The sequence below is a fragment of the Chiloscyllium punctatum genome, chromosome 25 (assembly GCF_047496795.1).
Source record: "Chiloscyllium punctatum isolate Juve2018m chromosome 25, sChiPun1.3, whole genome shotgun sequence".
NCBI lineage: Eukaryota > Metazoa > Chordata > Chondrichthyes > Orectolobiformes > Hemiscylliidae > Chiloscyllium > Chiloscyllium punctatum.
In genome coordinates, this window is record NC_092763.1 from 69,120,112 (window position 1) to 69,137,412 (window position 17,301).

Sequence of the window (17,301 nt, forward strand, 5' to 3'; positions counted from 1 at the left end):
GTTTAGATCAGACAAAGTCAGTACATGTTGCTAAATAATCTGATGATACTGCTACGGATTTTCCACACAAACATGGTATCAAGTGAAATAATCTTATTGTTGAGCAGACAAATGTCTCACGTGAAACTCGATCAAACTCTAGCTTTGACTTCTTCATATGAAGGCTATTGGCAAGCCACTAGAGGTTGCTGCTGCTCCTGTGCTTACTGGAGCACTTTTTTCTCCTCCGTTTCTCTCCCCCTTTGTTATACAGTGTCTACAATGGTAGTAACATTTGCAATGACTTGATCATTAGTCCTTGTGCAACTTGGAAGAACAGCTCCAACTCATGAATGACCAGGTCCCTGAATAATTTCAGTGCAGCTTCCTGATTGACTTACAGCGTATATCCGAATTGTTTGCACTGGACCAGCAAAACTGACCATGGTACGTTCACTGGATTATTAATGATATGGAACCCCTAACCCTGACTGCCCAAGCAGTTGAATGACCATACCCAAGTCCCTGGAATGTGCTCAGACAGTGCCCTTCTTTTATTGTGCCAGTAGTCCCTGACTGATGGCAGTCCCCTGGCCATGACTGAGGACCAGTTGCTTTATACTTTAGGACATGGTTATTTTGTTGAAGCACATTTTGTGTTTGCCACGTAAGTTATTGACACATGTTGCAGGTGTGACATTGATGTAGAATTTACATCAAGAATTTACAACTTGGATACAATTTAAGGTAGATAGGTTCTTGATTAATAAGGTGATCAAGGTTTACAGGGAGAAGGTAGGAGAATAGGAATGCGAAACATATTGGCATCAAGATCAAGTGGCAGAACAGACTCAATTGACTCAATTCAGCTTTTGCCTTATGGCCTGTGGTTTAATGTATCCATCCCTTGAATGATCACTGTGGTAAACATGACAGACTATCTGATGTGGCGCCAATGGTAAAAGGCAAGGCAAAACGGAAGTCATTTAAGGCTGAAAAGTTTTGAATGTGGCAAAATTGTGCAAATAAGCAAGGTAGGTATACTGTGAGCATTCAAAAAAGCAAAGTGAGTGAATGAGAGTTAAGAGAGCAAGCAAAGCATCTTGAGGAACACCTCCTCCAAAACAATATTTGGTTACCTGTCCCAGTGCACAAAGTAGCCTGTCAGCAGTATCACAATGCAAGATCTTGATGCTCTCCAAATGCAACATTGAAGTTGCTGTCTGTATTCTAAGTGGTTTGGAGTGCATCTGGATAATCGAGTGAGATTGGTGTGTCTCCTTAGCCAACCTCCACACATAAGGTGTGCAGGCAGTTGCTGTCCATGGTGACTAACATGAGATACTGGGGACTACTGGCCAAGATAGAAGCCCAGTGGAATAAGAAGTGAGCTGAAACTGTGAGGTATCAGCTCTGAATTTCACGTTGAGAATTGTCACCATATAATTCATCTTCATTGCATGGGAGAATGGAAAATTGCATATAAATGAGATTAGGTACTAATGAAATGTAAGTGCATGCAAATAGCCCTCTCTCTGCCTGCAAGCAAGATTCCTATCTCACTGTTCAAACTTTGGGTGTTTTTTTACCTTGAAAATCTCATTTTTCTGATCTTTCCACATTCTCCCAACTGACTGACCTTTACCCACATTTTTCAACAGCTGGTAAAATCAAACCCTATATTTTAAAAATGCAGGTGCAGTAGGCAGTAAAGAAGGCAAATGGTATGTTGTCCTTCGTAGCAAGAGGATTTGAATAAAGAGCAGGGATGTCTTACTGCAAGTGTACTGAGCCTTAGTGAGACCACATCCAGAACCTTGTGCAGACTTTTGGTGTTACAGAGTCAGTCATAGAGATATATAGCACGGAAACAGACCCTTTGGTCCAACCCATCCATACTGCCCAGATATCCCACCCTAACCTAGTTCCACTAGCCAGCACCCGGCCCACATTCCTCCAAACCCTTCCTATTCATATATCCATCCAGATGCCTTTTAAGTTTTGCAGTTGTACTAGCCTCCACCACTTCCTCTGGCAGCTCATTCCGTACACGCACTACCATCTGCATAAAAACATTGCCTCTTTGGTCTCTTTTATATCTTTCCCCTCTCACCCTAAACCTATGCCCTCTAATTCTGGATGCCTACACCCCAGGGAAAAGACTGCCTATTTATCCTGTCCATGCCACTCATGATTTTGTAAAACTCTATAAGATCACCTCTCAGTCTCTGATGCTTCAGGGAAAATAGCTCTAGCCTATTCAGCCTCTCCCTGTAGCTCAAATCCTCCAACCCTGGCAACATCCTTGTAAATCTTTTCTGAACCCTTTCACATTTCACAACTTCCTTCCAACAGGAAGGAGACCAGAATTGCATGCAATATTCCAACATTGGCCTAACCAATGTCCTATACAGCCACAGCATGACCTCCCAACTCCTGTACTTAATACTCTGACCAGTAAAGGAAAGCATATCAAACACGTATCCTATCTACCTGCGACTCTACTTTCAAGGAGCTATGAACCTGCACTCCAAGGTCTCTTTGTTCAGCAACACTCCCGAGGACCTTACCATTAATTGTGTAAGTCCTGCTAAGATTTGCTTTCCCAAAATGGAGCATCTTGCATTTATCTAACTTAAACTCCATCTGTTACTCTTCAGCCCATTGGCCCATCTGATCAAGATCCCATTGTAATCTGAGGTAACTTTCTTCGCTGTCCACTGCGCCTCCAATTTTGGTGTCATCTGCAAACTTACGAGCTATACGTCTTATGCTCACATCCAAATCATTTATATAAATGACAAAAAGTAGTGGACTCAGCACCGATCCTTGTGGCACTCTACTGGTCACAGGCCTCCAGTCTGAAACAAACCCCTCCACCATCACCCTGTCTTTTAGCCAGTTCTGTATCCAAATGGCTAGTTCTCCCTGTGTTCCATGAGATCTAACCTTACCAACCAGTCTACCATGGGGAACCTTGTCGAACGCCTTATTAAAGTTCATATAGATTACATCTGTTGCTCTACCCTCATCAATCCTCTTTGTTACTTCTTCAAAAAACTCGATCAAGTCGTGAGACATGGTTTCCCACGCACAAAGCCATGTTGACTATCCCGAATCAGTCCTTGCCTTTCCAAATACATGACCATGCTGTCCCTCAGGATTCCTTTCAACAACTTGCCTACCACCAACATCAGGGTCACTGGTCTATAGCCAACATTTAGTCTTCCAGCACCTCACCTGCGAGTATCGATGATACAAATATCTCTGTAAGGGGCCCAGTTTTCACTTCTCTAGCTTCCCACAGAGTTCTAGAGTACACCTGATTAGGTCCCAGGGATTTATCCACTTTAATGCGTTTCAAGACATCCAACACTTCCTTCTCTGTAATATGGACATTTTTCAAGATGTCACCATCTATTTCCTGACAATCTATATCTTCCATGTCCTTCTCCACAGTAAACACTGATCCAAAATACTTGTTTAGTATCTCTCCCATCTCCTGCGGCTCCACGCAAAGGCTGTCTTGCTGATCTTTGAGGGGCCCTATTCTATCCCCAGTTACCACTTTGTCATTAATGTACTTGTAAAAACCCTTTGAATTCTCCTTAACCCTATTTGCCAAAGCTATCTCATGTCCCCTTTGTGCCCTCCAGATTTTCCTCTTATCTGAGGAAGGATATTTTTAGGATATAGGGAGTGCATTAAAGGTTTATCTGACTGATAGAAGGATTAATGTATGATTGATGTATCATTGCAAGAACGATATTGCTAATGGTGGGGACCCTAGGACATTGTAAGGATATTTATGATTGCAATGAGAAATTCTTCATCCAGAGAATGGTAAGCCTGTGTAATTGAGTTTCACAGAAAGCAGTTGAGGCCAAAACCTTGTCTGATTTAAGAAGGAATCGGATATAGCATTTTGGACTAAAGGATACAGGGGGAAAAGTAGGGAGCAAACTGTTGAGTTGGGTATGATCAGCTTTGATCGTAACAATTGGTGGAGCAGACTTGAAGGGCAGAATGGTATATTCCTGTCTTTATTTTTATGTTCCTATATTTATTGAATGAGAAGAGGTGAATTTATTAATGTAGCAAGTAGTTAAGTGGATTATTGGAGTTAATTGATTGGATAAATATAAAAAGGACACTGGAGCCCACTCCCCACAGTCTAAGACACATCATTTGTATGCCCTCTGTGTCCTTTTGTTTGGTGTAGAGGTCATTTTATAGGCTGCTGCTGTACGTCATCCACTTCTAATCCATCATCCCCTGCCCAGACACGCCATGACATTCTGCTTCATTGCATTTTTTTGTTTGTAAAGGGCTCCAAAGGCAAGAGTCCTCCTAATTTCTGTCAGGGAACTGCGATGGAGAGGTGGAGCAGTCCTGTGCAGTCATAGATTAAGGTGGTTGATGGGCTCCTAGCATTTTGCAGTTCAGTAGATTCCATGCAGCATGTATATATTGGTTGTGGGTGGTTACACACCTTTTTTAGTTTTTTGAGAAACTTTTTGTAGTTCTTTTGGTTGTACTTCAGCCCCACACGTGTGATCCTTGGTCACCCAATGTGGAGGGTGGAAATGGGAAAGTCAGAAGACCTCCTCATGGGTCTGCTCCTGGCCTGGTCAAAGTAGCCGTCAACAGTACCAAGCAGTGGAAGAAGTCATTGTTCCCAATTGCCTGCCCCTCTTGCAGGGCTACATTCAAACTCATATCCTTGGAGGGGGCATGCAGTGGCCATTAATACTTTCGATGCCTTTAGAGAGAGGTAGGCACTGCAGGGGTGAAGTACCTTATTTCGCCCTCCAACATCATTTTGATTTAATCCTCTCCCTACTTTCCTTGCTTTGTTATTCAATTGTCCTTAACAGGCTTTACATGTAAAATGGAAACAGGGGTGATTTAGTTGTCATTCTTGAAGAAGGGCTGATGCCCGAAACGTCGATTCTCCTGTTCCTTGGATGCTGCCTGACCTGCTGCACTTTGCCAGCAACACACTTTCAGCTCTGATCTCCAGCATCTGCAGTCCTCACTTTCTCCTCAAAGATTTTAACTTATTGCGAAGCCTCTTACAAGGATGCCTTCCTTGAAGAAGCTCTCTTCCTCCCTCTACAAGGATTTCAGTGAGTCCCTCTCTCACTGCACACCCCCCTCATTCCTGAAGAAGGGCTGATGCCCGAAACGTTGATTCTCCTGTTCCTTGGATGCTGCCTGACCTGCTGCGCTTTTCCAGCAACACATTTCAAGCATGAAGAGTAACACAGGGAATTTGATAGGTGAAAAGAAAACTGTTCAGTTGTGCTTGAAAGCATTTCTGGATTTATAAAAAACAACAGTTGAGACTGATGAGGGGAAGAAGCTGGAAGACTGAGTATTTAATAAAGGTGTCTTTGATTTACGTTTCAACAACTGGATGGGATCCAAATTGACACTGATGAGCTTCCAAATTGTTACTATATATAACATGAATTGAACAATATTATCTGTAAATGTAGCTTGGAATATGAGTGTGCAGGTAATTATTTAAGAATAAAATTAGATGCATGGAAGTAATTTAAGAAGATTCATTTAATTTTTAAGGTTTGATGAGCTAATATATTTTGATACAAAACCAATTGAAAATAGAATTTACAAAAAGAATATTGTGGAATATTACTAGTTGGCATAAACATTAGAGAGTTTGTTCCACACCTTTTATTTGGATCTCCAGAGAATAGCTTGTAGTGGAAATAATCACTTGTGGAAAAGGATATGGAAGATATAGAATGTAAGGAAATAGATGGTGACATCTTGAAAATTGTCCATTTTACACAAGAGGAAGTGCTGGGTGTCTTGAAACGCATAAAAGTGGATAAATCCCCAGGACCTGATCAGGTCTTCCCTAGAACTCTGTGGGAAGATAGGGAGATGATTGCTGGACCTCTTTCTGAGATATTTGTATCATTGGTAGTCACAGGTGAGATGCCGGAAGACTGGAGATTGGCTAACGTGGTGCCAGTGTTTAATAAAGGTGGTAAGAACAAGCCATGGAGCTATAGACCGGTGAGCCTGATGCCAGTGATGGCTAAGTTGTTGGACAGAATCCTGAAGGACAGGATGTACATGTATTTGGAAAGGCAAGGACTGATTAGGGATAGTCAACATGGCTTTGTGCTTGGGAAAACATGTCTCACAAACTTGATTGAGTTTTCTGAAGAAGTAACAAAGAGGATTGATAAGGCCAGAGCGGTAGACCTGATCGATATGGACTTCAGTAAGGCATTCAACAAGGTTCCCCATGGAAGACTGGTTGGCAAGGTTAGACTTCATGGAATACAGGGAGAACTAGCCACTTGGATACAGAACTGGCTCAAAGGTAAAAGACAGAGGGTAATGGTGGAGGGTTGTTTTCAGACTAGAGGCCTGTGATCAGTGGAATACCACAAGAATTGGTGCTGGGTGCACTACTTTTTGTCATTTATATAAATGATTTGGATGTGAGCATAAGAGGTATAGAACACAGAAAATTTACAGCCCAGTAACGGCCCTTCGGCCCTCCAAGCCTGAGCCGATCCAAATGTACTGTCTAAACATGTTGGTCAATTCCTAAGTATCTGTATCCCTCTGCTCCCCACCTACTCATGCATCTGTCCAGAAACATCTTAAATGAATCTACCATGCCTGCCTCTACCACCTCTGCTGGCAACGTGTTCCAGATGCCCACCACCCTGTTGTGTGAAGTACTTGTCGCGTGTATCTCCCTTAAGCCTTCCACCTCTCACCTTGGATAGTATAGTGAGATTGCAGATGACACCAAAATTGGAGGTGTAGTGGACAGTGAAGAAAGTTACCTCAGATTACAATGGGATCTTGATCAGATGGGCTGAGAAGTGGTAGATGGAATTTAATTTAGATAAATGTGAGGTGCTGCATTTTGGAAAAGCGTAACTTAGCAGAACTTATACACTTAATGATAAGGTCCTAGTGAGTGTTGCTGAACAAAGAGACCTTGGAGTACAGGTTCATAGCTCCTTGAAAGTGGAGTTGCAGGTAGATAGGATAGTGAAGAAAGCGTTTGGTATGCTTTCCTTTATTGGGAATTGGGAGGTCATTTGCGGCTATACAGGACATTGGTTAGGCCACTGTTGGAATATTGAGTGCAATTCTGGTCTCCTTCCTATTGGAAGGAAGTTGTGAAATGTGAAAGGGTTCAGAAAAGACTTGCAAGGATGTTGCCAGGGTTGGAGGATTTGAGCTAAGGGAGAGGTTGAATAGGCTAGGGCTGTTTTCCCTGAAATGTTGGAGGCTGAGGGGTGACCTTATAGAGGTTTACAAAATCATGAGGGGCATGGATGGGATAAATAGACAAAGTTTTTTTCCTTGGGGCATGGGAGTCCAGAACTAGATGGCATAGGTTTAGGGTGAGAGGGGAAAGATATAAAAGAGACCTAAGGGACAACTTTTTCACGCAGAGGGTGTTATGTTTATGGATGGAGCTGTCAGAGGAAGTGGTGGAGGCTAGTACAATTGCACCATTTAAAAGGCATCTGGATGGGTATGTAAATAGGAAAGTTTTGGAGGGATATGGGCCGGGTGCTGGCAGGTGGGACTAGATTGAGTTGGGATATCTGGTTGGCATGGACAAGTTGGACTGAAGGGGCTGTTTCCATGCTGTACATCTCTGTTACTCTTTGACTATTTTTAGTATACAAACAGAAACCGCTTGAGTAACTCAAGCCTAGCAGTATCTTGTGGGGAGAAGAACAGAGGTAATGTTCTGAGTCCATTTGACTCTTCCTCACTTTGCTTGATGCCAGTTTGGATGTCAGCCAGTTCATGGGACTCAAGTTGGACTCTCAGGTTCAACTCTGTTTCTCTCTCCACAGATGCTGCCAGAGCTCCTTTGTTTCTCCTGCATTTTTGTTATTTTTTTAAATTTCAGATGTCCAATGTCTGTAGTACTTTGTTTTTATTTCATTGTTGTTAATATTCAATTTATCAACTAAACAACTGACAAATTATGTATTTACCATTCTCATTAATTAGCTGTTGGGAAGTGCTCAACTTGACTGTTGCTGAAAAGATAGATATATTTTGTCAAATCTTTTCACCTTCGGCTCATCAGGACAATTCACTTGAATACCACTTTTTGGGAAAAACCAGCATTTATGCTGGATAAAATGAGAGTGATGATTTGTTGGCAAGGGAGCTCTGATTGGTCGAGAAATTGCCATTAAGAATGTACCATTTAAGGTGATTGGCAGTTAGTTGCCTGGGCATTGTGACACCAACAGATAGGTTCAGGCATTGTCCTGAAAAATGAACTGTGAATGGCTGCCACCTATTTTGTTGAATTAAAAGTTCGACCAAAATGTTTTTTTTTCAACAATTCTTAGCCAGTAGTAATGAGACTGAAATAGCTGCACTGAGGCTGGTATCCTGTCAGCAAGTCTCCCTTTATTTACATGTGCACAGTACACTGCTATGGCTAGCCAGCTTGGCGTCACTGCCTGAACTGAGGAGATTCTGAATCTCCTGTTTATATTTTTTTTCTTTTTTTAAAATTTCTCTTCTTTTTTTTTCCCCACACTACCGCCTAACTGCGGTAGTGCTTATTTTTTCCCCAGCACCCATGGATCTCCTGTTTATATATATATATTTTTTTTCTTTTTCTTTTCCTTTTTTTTCTTTTTTTTTAACCCCCACACTACTGCCTAAGTGCGGTAGTGCTTATTTTTTCCCCAGCACCCATGGTGTGTGTGTGCGGGTGTAAAATACAGTGAAGGACACAAAGTGCACGAATCTTTATTCAATTTCCACCACCAGGAAGATAGGAAAAGCACCCGAGTGGCTAGTGACAAGCAGTGCCCTTCACATCAAAGGGCAATGCTGTGTGAGCAAAACAGTGGAGGGGAGGGTAGGGACTAAATCAAAATAGAGTTGGAGATCTCCTGTTTATATTTTTTTTCTTTAACTGCGGTAGTGCTTTTTTTTTTCCCCAGCACCCATGGTGTGTGTGTGTGTGCAGGTGTGAAACACAGTGAAAGACACAAAGTGCACGAATCTTTATTCAATTTCCACCACCAGGAAGATAGGAAAAACACCCGAGTGGCCAGTGACAAGCACTGCCCTCCACATCAAAAGGGCAATGCTGTGTGAGCAAAACAGTGAAGGGGAGGGTAGGGACTAAATCAAAATAGAGTTGGAGATCTCCTGTTTATTTTTTTTTTCCAAGGACACCCGGGCTTGAATCCCCTGTTTATTTTTTTTTCTCTTTTTTGTGTGTGTGCAGGTGTGAGACACAGTGAAAAGACACAAAGTGCACAAATCTTTATTCAATTTCCACCACCAGGAAGATAGGAAAAACACCCGGGTGGCCAGTGACGAGCACTGCCCTTCAAACCACAGGGCAATGCTGTGTGATCAAAACAGTGAAGGGGAGGGTAGGGACTAAATCAAAATAGAGTTGGAGATCTCCTGTTTATATTGGTCAGCCAGGACTTCCTGATTGGTCTAGGTTGCCGACCCCATTCAGGGATCTCAGTCAACGAGATCCACCTGGTTCCAGTCAGAACAGAGGCATAGCTTAATGAAGTACTAAAAAAAAAGTGCTGTTCGGGTGCAAACGCAGTGCATCAATTTTCAAACTTACTCAATGTGGTATAATGCAGGGATCCTGAGAAGAAGCCATTTGTCCACAGAAGGAACTGAACAACTGGAGGGTCAGTCAACTAGGTTACTCTCCCACATCTCTCATTGATCAACCTCAAAGTGGTATTAGGAAAGATCTGATAGCAAACTTCCTCTCAGCTATTTTAGTCTTCCACTGTCATGATACAAACATTAGGCAAAAATTGAGTTATTTGAGTGATCTTCAGCTATACTTATTTTGCATGTCTAACTTTTAGTAGATAACTAGTTGACACAGTTCTGCTTGAGTAATTGGGAATAAATTTTGCATACATTTGCTGAAATTCAATGTATCAATTTTGTTACAAAATATGCTATAGTCAGAAAGATTAAATTAATTATAAACCATACACTTTAATTATGTGAGCAGCACAGTGGCTCAGTCGTTAGCACTGTTGCCTCACAGCGCCAGGGACCTGGGTTCAATTCCAGCCTCCGGTGACTGCGCAGAGTTTGCACGTTCTCCCCGTGTCTGCTCTGGTTTCCTCTCACAGTCCAAAGATGTGCAGGTTAGGTGAATTGACCATAGTGTTCAGGGATGTGTAGGCTAGGTGTATTAGTCAGGGGAAATGTAGAGTAATAGGATAGGAGAATGGGTTTGGATGGGATACTCTGGAGGGTTGGTGTGGACTTGTTGGGCCAAATGGCTTGTGTCCACACTGTAGGGATTCTAATTGCAAATTGTTGTGAGCGTGACACAATTGATTTTGTTGCAGTTATCAATTTATTCGAGTAATAAATTAATCTTACTGCAGCATTATTTTCAAATTGAAATGTTCAGGTGCCCATATCAAAAAGTTATTTTAAGACATCTGCTGTACAGATATTAATAGTCGGAAAGAGATAACAGGATCTGGATTTAGTGTGATATGTTAATCACAGAATTCACAATTGTGGGATTAAAAGCATAGTTTGTTACAAATTGTAAAATGACTAATTTTGCTGGCATGTTATTATTCAAATATGTAATGTGAATTATAATTATTCGAATAATATAATGGAAACAAAAATCTTATTGTTAATATTTGATTTGTTTACCAATTTTTTCCTATATTTTTAACAGACAGTGAGGAAACTCCATCAGTTTACATTCGATCTGTTTGTTCAGTCTCAGACTCTGAGCGTCCAGTTCCCTGAAATGATGGCAGAGATAATCTCTGCCCAGGTACCAAAGATCCTCGCTGGTATGGCCAAACCGATTCTTTTTCATGAACAGTGACGTTCATTGCTTACATATGTTATACTGCCTGTAACTGTACTACCTAGAGTTTATCTTGTTTTCAAATTCATCAGTTCAGTCAAATGCTATATGTGTTCTGATAAAGAAATGAAAGAAGTTGTACAAAATCTACCTTTATTTCCGGTGGTCAGTTGACCATCCAGTTACAGAGTTGGTCATGTTATACAACCAATCTGAGGTAGGCAAGTTGTAATCTTATTGACTCGTTATTATGTTGGACCACACAAATTACTGGTTGATACCTTGGTTACATTTAGTAAGAATCAGCTGCATTCACCTCTTTATTGGTCTTTCGGAGTAGTTCCATTTACTGATTTTTACTTAAAGCTACCTACATTATTTTTATTATTTTGAAACTACCTTTTTTCATTTTATATCCTTAAAACATATCAGATATCAATTTTGCCTGGTGTTAACTATTGCCTCATATCATGTTTCATTGCATTTATACAAAAAATGTTAAGAAGCAAAATCTGATGTAAATTGCATTTACTTTTAAAATTTGCACTAAAATATTTCCTTTCCTGAATGCCAGAAAAGAAGTATCTGTCATGGTAGGATTGTAGGATGGTTCCAGAATTATTAAATTAATTTTTCTTATTTGCCAAAATTCATTTTAATGTTAAAAAAATTCATTCAAAAGCATAGAATCAGAAAATGTATAAGTTTGGATCCGACTATTTCATATTGCATTTTTAAAGAATGCTCAAGTACTATGCTGTTTTGTGCAAACTTTGATATCTGTTTGTGCTTAATTGATGGATTTGAGTGTTTGCCTTGTCAACGTAACAAACAGCAGAATCCCACGTTTTATATCTACCAAAGCATTTTTAAAAATTTAAATGAGGTTTCTGTAATACACTTCTGTTTAAATAATCCATACAGTACAGCACAGTACTGACTGCATATTTGATTATTTAACCTGAATTTTTGTGTGCCAAAATTAATTTTATTCAGACCACACTGAGAAGGAGAAGTTAGTGAGTGAAACATTTTGCCTTTAAATAATGCAGGTAAAATCGACCTCGCAATAAAAGGGACACATTATTGAATTCCTTTTGTTACTTAAAAATTGAAAGCATTTCCTTTGGTACATTATTTTCTTGGCAACAGGAAATTTAATTTTAAATCACCAATTTGTTAATCGTGTGCAAAGGCATTACAAAACCACTTCCAAACACATCGTAAATATATTTATCTGTATGATACCATTATATTTGCACCGTATTTGGCTTACTGAAAACCATTTAAGTTATTGTTGCTTTTTCTGAAAAAAATGATGTATGAATGTAGGCCATTTGGTAAAAGTATCTGGCATTCACAGAAAAAGGCATTGATGCCAGTGAAACTTTCAAAAATAATTACAACAGTCCTTTTTTTTATTTTAAGATATGTGCATGTTATTAAGCATTTAGTGTCTGCAAAAAAGAAAATGGTGTAAATTTCTAAACTTCAATAGAGAGTAAAAATATAGAGACAATGCATTTTTCCATTTGCAGTACTTTCAAAACTAAATGTCTTGTGTAAAAATGTTACTGTAGGGCTAAAAAAGTTAAGCATTTTTTTTTCTTCTGTGCACAGCACCAGTATACTGCATACCTTGTTTGGACTTCTTTCTGAATTAAAATTTCTTATTTTCAGTGCAGCCAAAAGGCAGGCGAAAACTAGGTGTACAATTCTACAAGCAAATTCTTTAACAAAAAATTGTATTTTTGGAGGGGGTTGTGGGAAAGAAAGAGGAATGCACTTGTTATTATTTTTAAGCAAATTAAAAGAACTTTTATTTTAAAATGACTTAGTTGTTGCTTTTCTTTTGGTATGCAGGATTGAAGTTGGCCTGTCTTTAGAGTAGGCTATATTTTTGTTGTTGTGTTTGGTTGCAATATATTTTAAAAATGTCTTGATTTAGTTCCTTGGTCACTAAATCTGTGACTCCTAGTTACATGGAAGGCAGTAGGAGCAAAAACAGGTCCTTTTTTGTTTTCTTCCCAAAAAACTAAATAGAGATTTTGTTGTCCCAGAAAATAAATAGAAACTTTGAGAACTATGGAATGGACCAGTGTATTTTGTCCACGATTTACAAATAAATACTTAATGTTTACTCAACTTATATTCCGATATCTAAATTCTTTGGCTCATAACACTACTTCCCTTCCAAACTCAGCTATTATAATGGCAGTTTATGCTGTGCATCAGGAAGAAATAAATATAATGAATCACTTTTCATTTGGAACAACCCTTTTTTTCATTGGCCTTTTCAGGCTGTGAAAGTGATTTGCAAAATTTATTTGAAAATATCTGGGATGTCCCAAAAGACAGTCATTCAAAATGCTCAAGATTGCAAGGTGCTAACATTTCAAAAATGGTGTAAGGATCAGTTAGAATGAATAGGTTATATTTTGTAAATGTACTCGTCTTTATTAACCATGGTGAAATGTTAATAGAGCTTTGATTATCATGTGTACAATTGATACTGGAAACACTACTATGGCAAGCAAAAGATTTTTTTTATCCAATCATCCCTATTAAGCAGATAGTACATAATGTATAGGAATTATAAAGATGCCTACCACTATGTTCCCCTCAGACAGCTATTCTTGTTATGAATTAACATGTATGCTGATGTCCTTTGATTTTCACATTTACAAACTTTTTTTTGGAGTTGTGGAATGAAATGAAATCCTTTCACTCACTCTATAACCATCTCACTCCAACAGTGCTGAAAATGTGTTGCTGGAAAAGCGCAGCAGGTCAGGCAGCATCCAAGGAGCAGGAGAATCGACGTTTCGGGCATGAGTCCTTCTTCCTGAAGAAGGGCTCATGCCCGAAACGTCGATTCTCCTGCTCCTTGGATGCTGCCTGACCTGCTGCGCTTTTCCAGCAACACATTTTCAGCTCTGATCTCCAGCATCTGCAGTCCTCACTTTCTCCTCACTCCAACAGTGAACAAATTAATAGAACTATTAAGAAACTAAGCAATTCCCCTCTAATGACTAACTGTTCCCGAATATAATAAAATTCTAATGTTATGCTGTTCTAATAAATACAAGTCCCACTTATATAACAAAACAATAGAATTTAGTCTGTCAAAATTACAGCCAGGTTATGTCTTTCTGTGTCTTCTCCGTTGATCCTCTTTCAGGAAAGCCTTCTCCATCAAATTCTTGCATCAGGACCACCTCTGTCTGCTGAATTCTGGTGTCAGGAATATTAGTTAAGAGTGCTGCTGTACCCTTCAGGCAGATGGTATTTATTCTGAGAGCTCAAAAAGCTACTCTCTTCAGATGGCAGTTTGTTCTCCGTCAATGTTCAAATGCCCTCTTCATTTATACCTTGGCCTATTAATTTCTTTACAATTGGATTGGTTTAATCTGATTTAAACCTATCAGATTTAAATTTAATTTGTTCCTAGTCTCTAAGTGCATGGTTTAAATTAATTGGCTAAGTTTAAAAATCTGTTGTCTTGGTAAAAATGCTGTTTTGCCTGCTAACAGTATAACATTTTGATACAATTGTTTCAATTCAAGCATAGAAACGCATCATCCTTTAGAGGGACCACACACTCTTCACCTTATTATTTTGCAAACATCAAATTCTGATATTTTGTCTTCCAATCCACAAAGACTCTACCCACCTTCGCAAAACGTCCCCTTCAGAAAAAGATGAACCATAGTGATGAAAAGATGGCTTCATTTTTTAACTTTGAATCTTAACGGCATTATTACGAGAACCATAGGTCATTAATCTAAAGTTACACATTTCATTGTAGTTCTATAAACATATAAATCATTGAACACTTTACCGTTTCTATTTTAAATACACATTTGTTTTCTTTTAAACCCACAATAACACATCTGTAATAACATTTTCATGACCCACAATGTGTAAATTAAATGTTTGTAACATAAGACTCTAATGAAATAGTCTGGTGTTCTTGTCATAAGAATGTCACTTCCGCCTTTGCAAATTCTGTTTAGGCTAAATTTGTGACCAACTTTGCCTTGCATTGTCTCACAAAAACTCTGCTTGATATGCCATGTGATCTGTCCATGAATAGCTGATGATCACTAAGTCACCTATATCGATGACCCAGTTAGTTAATTCTGCCACAACTGTGTTCATAACTCTTCGACATGTGGCTTGTGTATTCTTCGTTCCAAAGGGCAGAACTTTAAACTGATATACCTATTTGGGGTTACAAAAGCAGAAACCTCCTTTGGTCTCTCAGACAAAGGTACTTGCCAGTAACCATGAAGCAGCTCCAACTTTGTCATATAAGTGGCTTGTCCAACTTTTTTCTGTACATCCTCCAGCCTTAGAATGAGGTATGATTCTGATTTAGTTATAGCATTGTCCTTCCGATAATCTACACAGAATCAGTGAGTACCATCATGTTTGGGAATGAACACGAACGGCGAACTCCCTGCACTTTGACTTGGCTGGATGATGTCTTCTTGGAGCCATCACTTCCACTTTCATCTTTACCTGTGCGGCTTTGAGCGGATTAAGCCTGTCAGGGTGTTTCTTTATTGAAACAGCACTCCCTATATCAAATTCATGTACTATGGTATTTGTCCTCTCCATTCTATTTCTACATATGTCCCCATAGTACTGCAATAAGTCTTTCGATTTAGTTCTCTATTGCTGGGACAGACAGCTTACTATCCTATCCCATTCCTTGGCAACTTCCTTATTAGTCAATTTATACTTAGGCACATCAAAATCCAAATCTTCTGGATTTGATTCCTCCATCTGAGTGTCAATAATTAATATCTGGTTCTCTGATTCTCTTTCTGTAACATAATACTGTTTCAATACTGAGTCTTTCTCACCTCTAGACGACCTCCTACAGGTAAATCGTGTGCTATCTGCCTGTATGTATGCTACTGGCAACATAATCTGGTGAATTTCCCCTCATTTCTCCTCTGCACTAATCTGCCAAGGTCTCCATTTCCATCTAAAGATTTTGTACTTAAGCTAATAACATTCTGGAATACATTCTGATTTATTTTCCCAGTAGGCTTTATGACTTAATCTTTTACTGTTTCACCTGTTTGTTGTAACTCCATTAATCTTTCAGGACTAAATACCTCTGCCTGATCCTCTGCCCGCTCAGGTTCTTCCATTACCATTTCTTCCACCAGGATGTCGGATAACTGGACCTTGAGTTATTAATCTTTCTCTTTGGTTTTTCCTTCTTGATTTAACTTATGGGTGTGGGATCTTGTCACCACACAGTCTGGAAAAATTTCAGGGTATTTTTCTTTTAACCCTCCAGTTCCCTGGTTTCCCTTCTGCTTCTTCACTACATTGGGTAATACTCCCACATTTGATCTGGCTATATCGTTTCTAAGAACAAACTATATTCCTGGAATAGCCACTCTTTCAATCACCCCCACTATCACTTTCCCGATTTTGATTGGACTTTCTAGCCTTATCTTACACAGGGGAACACTAATTCTGACTCCATTTATTCCATAAATTATCACTTTCTCAGGCAACATTTCAGAAGCAGAGCGAATACTTTCATCTCTCGCTATCAGAGACTGACTAGTTCCAGTATCTCTCAACATTTCTTTACCTACTCCCTCTGTCCTACCTGGATAAATTTTACCCACGTGGGTGAAATCTTTGAAAAGGTCAGGTGCTACTTTACTGTCCAGCCCCTAACTAGGCTGTGCACTCTCCTACAGCTCCTCAACTTCCCTTGGGATTTCCTTCACAACCTCAACTAATCCCACTAGTTTAGCCTCTTTTACCACATCCTTTTTCCCAGTGCCTTTCTTAAAGAACCAGTGCTGTGACTCATGTGTCCCACTCTATTACAGTGAAAATACCTGAGGTCTTCCACCTCTTTTCCACCTTCTTGGACTTCCTTTTTCACCTGCGGTAAACTGTTCCCAGTGTGACCTACTTTTTGGTTTTCATTGAAGGACTTCTTTCTTTCCCAATTTCTATCCCTCAGGGAATGAAATTGCTGTCCTAATCTAGGTTTCGAATTATGCACTAATGAGTATTCATCTGCCATCTCTGCAACTCTTCTCGCTGTTTTAACTTTCTGTTTCTCAACATAGATTCTTATCATTCTGGAAGTGAGTGTTTAAACACTTTCAGCAGAATAACATATCTAATGTCTTTTCTATCTTCAGTGCTCTCATCTATCTGGTTGCTCTGGTTATTTCTTTCAAACTCAATGCAAGGCTGACCTGATTCCATTCTTACATTTCTGAACCATTGTCTATATGCTCCTGGTACGAATTCTGGACGTTTCTGTGTCTTCTCCATTGATCTTCTTTCAGGATCGCATCCTCCTTCGAATTCTTGCATCAGGAATATTAGTTAAGAGTGTTGCCGTACCTTTAGTCAGATGATGGTTCTCTGTGAGCTAAAGGAGCTATTCTCATCAG

The 17,301-nt window shown here is 39.6% G+C and overlaps 1 protein-coding gene across 1 annotated transcript in view; it reads left to right on the forward strand.

The window, feature by feature from the left end:
* The window catches only part of ar (androgen receptor), a 224,729-nt gene extending 212,041 nt beyond the window's left edge, over window positions 1–12,688 (forward strand). Inside the window, exon 8 of the mRNA XM_072595478.1 lies at window positions 10,718–12,688. Coding sequence (XP_072451579.1) covers window positions 10,718–10,873 — 156 coding nt within the window. The 3' untranslated portion in view covers window positions 10,874–12,688. The remainder of the gene's footprint in view (window positions 1–10,717) is intronic.
* The last annotated feature ends 4,613 nt before the right edge of the window (window positions 12,689–17,301 follow it).